The following is a 6,000-nucleotide window of genomic DNA, read 5'->3' on the forward strand; positions in this document are numbered from 1 at the left end:
ATATCGTAGATTTTAGAAAGATTATTGTTTGATCAGTAAACCAAGAAATGCTTGTAAGATTTCCTAAACGCTTTCATTGTCTTCATTTGACATAAAAATTACAAAACAATTCTGGTTATCACTTTGTATGCTTGAACCTGCAGTGCAGAACTTTGGTCTCCCCCCTCTGGCAGTGACAGTAATTACACAAACACTGCTGAAGCTGCCTGAGTTTTTGCTCCTAGTTCTCACAACTCAGTATGCAGTCGCAGCTGTAGCCTACTCCATCTTTGTCACTATAGTACCAATTCAGCTCTGGCAAACCAGACACTGATTACCATAAAATATGGTAACCGCTGCAGCAGCATGGGAATGTTGCCACAGAATCCCGATATAAAATTCTGGTATTCTGCAAAATACAGTGAGATTTACTTGGCATTTCTGGGCTTAATCAGCACTGTGGGAACTCATCTATGATGAACTTGAATGTAATGGGTGTTCACCTGTATGGAAAAGGCCTGTACTTTAGCTTTATCATCTTAAATCCTCTAAACCCTTGAAGTTTAAAGTGTTCCAGCAATTTTACTTAAATTTAGCTCTAATTTTGACTCATCTTTTCCACTTTTTCTTGGTCTACAGTGAACTGAAGTCTGCATTCTTAATACTTTTTCTGCAAATTGCATTAAAATCTGCAATTAGTCAAAGTTCTGCTCACATTAACTACAGTATCCATTTCATTTTATGAGGAAACAATCTTGCTTCTCCAAAATTCCACATTACTGAAGGAGGAAACTTACTTTTTAAATCCAGCCCCACAGTGTTGCAGGCTCTGGGCCCGGCCACACACCATCTGCGTAATTTGGGCTCAACAGTTTAGTTCAATCACTCAGGCAGCCTCAGAATACGACTTCTCCAGATGGACGCCATTATCCAGCGAAGACTGCAGGGATTAGAGAGAGCAGAAAAGCGAAGCTGTCTTCATGTGGCTACTGACGGGCAGACAAACGATAGTTGTGGTCCGTTGGGGACGATTACTGGTTTTCCAGCGGGACGGCACAGGAGGGCTGACACTTTCATCTGTAACTCTTTCTCTCTTATTTGCTTTTCTTGCTCTCTCCAGATCATTGGCAGGGTGAACGCAGACCCAGACTACCTCCCCAGGGCGATGGACTTCGGACTGAACATTTCTGGGTTCCTGGAGCACTTCTGTCCCCCTGATTGTCCACCCGCCTTCTTCCCCATGGCTGCGGTGTGCTGTGACCTCGACGCAGACAAACGGTCAGACGTCTGCAGCAGATTCCCATGAAAATGTTACCGAAAGGGACAATTCACCCAAAATAAAAACTTTTTCTGACACTATGTTGCAGGGTTTTGCAGTGGAACTCAATATCATAGTGAAAAAAACCTGCATTTTTTTTAACCAAATTCAGTAATACTGAGGACCACTTCTTTCTGACATTTTTTAGAAACAGTCACTGTGGATTATCACGGGAGGCTGAGCTTTTGGGATTCATCTTGTCTGATGTATTTTTAATGCTCTGAGTACTATAAATAAACCTCTGCTGTATCGTATAAAGTAACTCAGGCAAACCACCCTGACACTACCTGGATAAATAGATGGGGGTGGGGGGGCTATGTTTAATTGTGTTTTTGGGTGAACTGTCCCTTTAATTATCTCACAAGCACTCTACAGTATAACAAACATAAACACAGCTTTTAAACTGACATCTCTGTTTTCTTTCTTGAAACTTAGACCTGCTTTCTCCAAATTGGAGGAGTGGCTGGAGAACCTAAAGATGCACTTGGACATCGGCCTGCCCCTGATGTCAGAACTGGACCAGCTGCACAAGGCCTTCTGGGAGCACCACAGAGTCACACACCCCGAGAATGGCCTGCACACCCACCCCGAACAGCCGGAGTAGGGCCGAGCAAAACGGGAGGAGTGGGAAGTCACAGAGTTAACCTCACGAGGGCAGCGGCCGCCTGCCCTCGCGGCGGTGCAGCGGCTGGCGGCTGGCGGCTGGCGGCTGGCGGAGTCGTGTAAATACCCCTCGTTTCGAAGCGGATGCAGCGGGCGTAGGCTGGCTCAGGCTTAACGAGTAGACTCAGGGGGAAAATAAATGTGGATCTGAAAAGCCACCTGTGTGAGATGCACACATTCAAAGTCAAATCAAGAGACATTAACTACGATAGCTCGATTCTGCTGCACCCGAAGCTCAAGTGGAACATTTCATATGCAATCAGACCCAACTTTCGAATCATGACTCAGCTCTTGAATTGTGTAGATTCACACATTAGTGGTCATACCAGTCAAGAATACTTACTGTACTTACTGTAGTGTGTATATTCACGTGGGAAAAGTAATCAAAAACAACAACAAAAAAACAACACGTAAAGCAAACTTTAAGCCGCCTCACTTTGGGCCTCTACAGAGTACATTGTGCAGTACGTGTTTGCAGGTGTTGCTGTGTGAGTTTGGTTTGATTTTTGCTTTTGGTTTAGATCTCAAAACTGAACTTCTGAAAAATGCAAAGCAGAGGGTGCCGTGTGTCGTCACAGACACAAAGGTTCAGATCCACTACAAGTGAAACACAACCTTTTAAGCTTTAAATAGCTCAGTGAAGAGTGCATGACTGTAAATAATGCTGTCCGGTCAAATCCTGGTTCATCGTGTCCCTCTGACCTCATTTGGTCATAAACCACTAATCTACTCGTGTCGCTGCTCCTCCCCCCCTATTTATTGTGTAGCACTGACTTTACATTGAGGTACACATCTGCGGCATAAACTTGGTACGTTGTCTCTCAATTTTCCGAGCTGCTAGCGTATCTCATTCACATCGACATTCATACACACACCGGTGTACATAGCTGTCAACATTGTAAATGTTTTAAATATTATAAATGTACAGACATATTTTATATACGTATGCTACATTGCCATATTTTTATTGGCCGACCAGTCGAAATGGAGAGCAGAGGTGTGACTGCAGTGAAAAGGGCAAAGCCGAAGTTTTATCTCCGTTTTTTTCTACATTCTCACCACTGCGGTAGGTTAAAGGCTTTTAGGCACCATAAAACATCTCCGACCCAGTAAATTCTGTCATCTCTCTCCATTTAAAAAGTATTCAAATGGTCGTCTTAGAGTTTTCATGTAGCTCTAGATTTGTGCTGGAATAAACTTTATCATAATACTGGATTATCTAATCGCATCAAATTTTAGAAAAGGGGTTAATGACCCTTTTAAACTTGCTGAAACTAAATCTGCACATTATGATCAACTCTAATTCTATGTGACATTTTGAAGGCAATCAACCTGTTACTAATGATTCACTCTCGTCTCATGTACTGTGTAGTAGTTACGGTGTGGGGATAATGTCACCAGGTACTGCCTCATCATGTCAGCTGTCTGTCCACATACCTGTCTGTCACCCTGCGGATGACCCACTGTTTGTTTACATGTAAATACTAGCTGTAAATATCACTGTAAATACGTGTCTGTCCCAACATCTGTCTGCGTGCTTGGCAAAATTCTGCGCACTCCTCAGAAATATTCTCTTAACACTGTCAGATTTCTCTCTTGCACCTTCCAACATAACGATCTCTGTCTCTAATCTAAAAGTCTTTTTTAAATTTTTTTTTTTTTAATTTCCTGCTGTCGTTTTCACAAGCTGCATGATGTACTAGCTAGGTCTGTTCAGCTTCTTAAACCGAGCTATTTTTGTCTCTAAATATTGTGGTTTTAAATAAGAAAACAGAGAATGAAAGAAGAAAAAAAAGCCAACAGAGAAAGCCGGGTTAAAAAAAAAAAGGAAATGAGAAAAAAAAAAACACAGCATCTGTTTTTTTTATATATACCCACTGAAATCCTTTTGTATACATTTGAGTACTTTTATTTGCACTATATTACCAAATGGCTGCTTGAAGCCATGTTTGTTAATTTTTCTCTCTTGGGCTACTTGTGATAAGGAAATTAATTATGTCGGTTCAGGTTGATATATGAATGCAAGACACTGATAGAGCCTTTCAACTGTAAAAAATGGATTCTGGGAAATTCATCCTCTCGACAGCAAACTAAATAATGTGAGGATCGGCAACGTTTTTGATTATTTGGATGCGTTTTCGTGCAACTTTTAAATAGAGTTTTCGCAGCAGTCTGTTTGATCCCTCAGTAATCTTAAGTAAAATCATATATCTAAGGCAATAGTGGTGATATTTTCATTTTCAAGACTTATATATATAAATATAGTACCTTTATTATAGTTAAATATCACCTGAAAAGCAAAGTTGTTTGCTGCCAAGAGGATGTGATGTCCCAGCTCTGCCTGCTGCCTACAGACTGGTCCTTTGTGAATGATGTTCTGTGTTGTTTCTGACTGCTTGGTTTCATATGTGATGCCCACAGAGGCTGCAACCACTGCTGGTCTCTCTGATATTAGAGCACTTAAACTGGCCTTCCTCACTCCTTCATCATACTCTTTTTGGCTCAGGGCCGTAATTTTCTGGAGCTTTCTTCTTCACAATTCAGTTACTTCAGCAGCTTAATAGGAAAACAGTACTTAACAGTGCGAAGAGCATGCAAACTTCTCTGAATATGTAGGCTGATACCACAGCTACGCTTCTCTAAAAAACAAGCCCCTCCTGGTTGATGTGTTCGTCCGTGGGCATGTACTGTACACGAGTGGCTTTGCCATGTTTCTTTCTCCATTCCTGTCTGAGCCATGTCGAGCATGTTAGATGTGTCTGTGAGGTCGTGTTGATGATCACTGAGAATGTTGCCGCAGCACTTCTTTGCAAAGGATCGTTACCTCTGAACAATGCTGTGCCTTTGTTGTAAGCTAGCCTTGCCAACGACTCGAAAACATGAACTGATTTCCTTTTTCCTTTTTTTTTAATGTATCATAAGTGCAAGCCTGATTCAAGTGGATTGAATACCATTGCTGATACCATGTTGTATGAGATTTCATCTTGTTCTGTATCATATTTATATTTTCCAGATCTCCATTGTCAGTTTTGATATTTTAATATTTCCTTTTTGTCTTATTTAATTTTTTTTACACAAGCTGTGAAAACAATTCTGCACTTTAATCCTGAACGTGAACATTTAGACTCTGAGGAGGCGACTGTTTTTTTTTCCTTTTGTCACAGCTAAAAATAAAACTGTTGCTCCTTAAACAAACCAGAGACTCAAAATGCTCGTTTGTCTTAGTGTGACACTGCAAAGGGTCCAGATTTTATATCTACATTCTCTCTATCATTTATCTCTTTCCACTTTTGAAAGACTCACAATACAAAGTATGGCAGCTTCAATATTATGTGCAAAATCTGCTTCACTCTGAGTTCACACTTGAAAAGCAAAATCTGCAGTTTCTGCAGAGAAAATGTGTGGGCTACATTAAAGGGATAAAAATAGTGCATGTTTTCTGCTTGGAAAAAAGGGGAATTTATCATAAATGTGTTTACAAATCAACCAGTAGATGTCAGTATCTGCTGTTTATGATGAAATCGAAAAGGGTAAGAATCACATTAAGTTTATTTAAAAAACTAAATACAGTTGCTCATTTCCCAACCCTTTGACAGTTTACACAATAATCCCTCTTTCTACTACAAGTATTACATGATACAAGAGGTGGCACAAGTATTAGGGTTTCTCTCATAATCAAAAGGCAGCATACCACAGTGTAAAAATACTATTTTACAAGTAAGTCTTCCATCTTTCATTCAAAGCTTTACTCCATGTTTTGGTGAATGCATTACCAGCTAAATGAAGACAAAAAGTGTATATATGTGTGTGTGTGTGTGTGTGTGTAAAAGGAAATGCTTAGCCTTATAAATAAATTGGTTCTGTCACTTTGATATGACAAGCTTTTATTGGATAGGTATTGCTATGGTATTGTATAAGCTGAATTTTTAATGTAGCTGGCTGAAATTGAGCATTTTCAAACGATAAATTGCATTAGAGGTTTAAAAAGATAATGTATGGCTTGTATGTTAAAAAAAAAAAACTTGGATTTTCTACACTTC

General features: G+C 40.1%; 1 protein-coding gene across 3 annotated transcripts in view; it reads left to right on the forward strand.

The window, feature by feature from the left end:
* The window catches only part of limk1a (LIM domain kinase 1a), a 57,490-nt gene extending 52,335 nt beyond the window's left edge, over positions 1 to 5,155 (forward strand). For all 3 annotated transcript variants that reach the window (XM_008276346.1, XM_008276347.1, XM_008276348.1), the window contains 2 exons: positions 1,100 to 1,257; positions 1,733 to 5,155. In XM_008276346.1, the coding sequence (XP_008274568.1) occupies positions 1,100 to 1,257; positions 1,733 to 1,901 (327 nt within the window). In that variant the 3' untranslated portion in view covers positions 1,902 to 5,155. The remainder of the gene's footprint in view (positions 1 to 1,099; positions 1,258 to 1,732) is intronic.
* Positions 5,156 to 6,000: the final 845 nt, after the last annotated feature.

The sequence above is a fragment of the Stegastes partitus genome, unplaced genomic scaffold (genome assembly GCF_000690725.1).
Source record: "Stegastes partitus isolate 25-593 unplaced genomic scaffold, Stegastes_partitus-1.0.2 Scaffold69, whole genome shotgun sequence".
Lineage (NCBI taxonomy): Eukaryota > Metazoa > Chordata > Actinopteri > Pomacentridae > Stegastes > Stegastes partitus.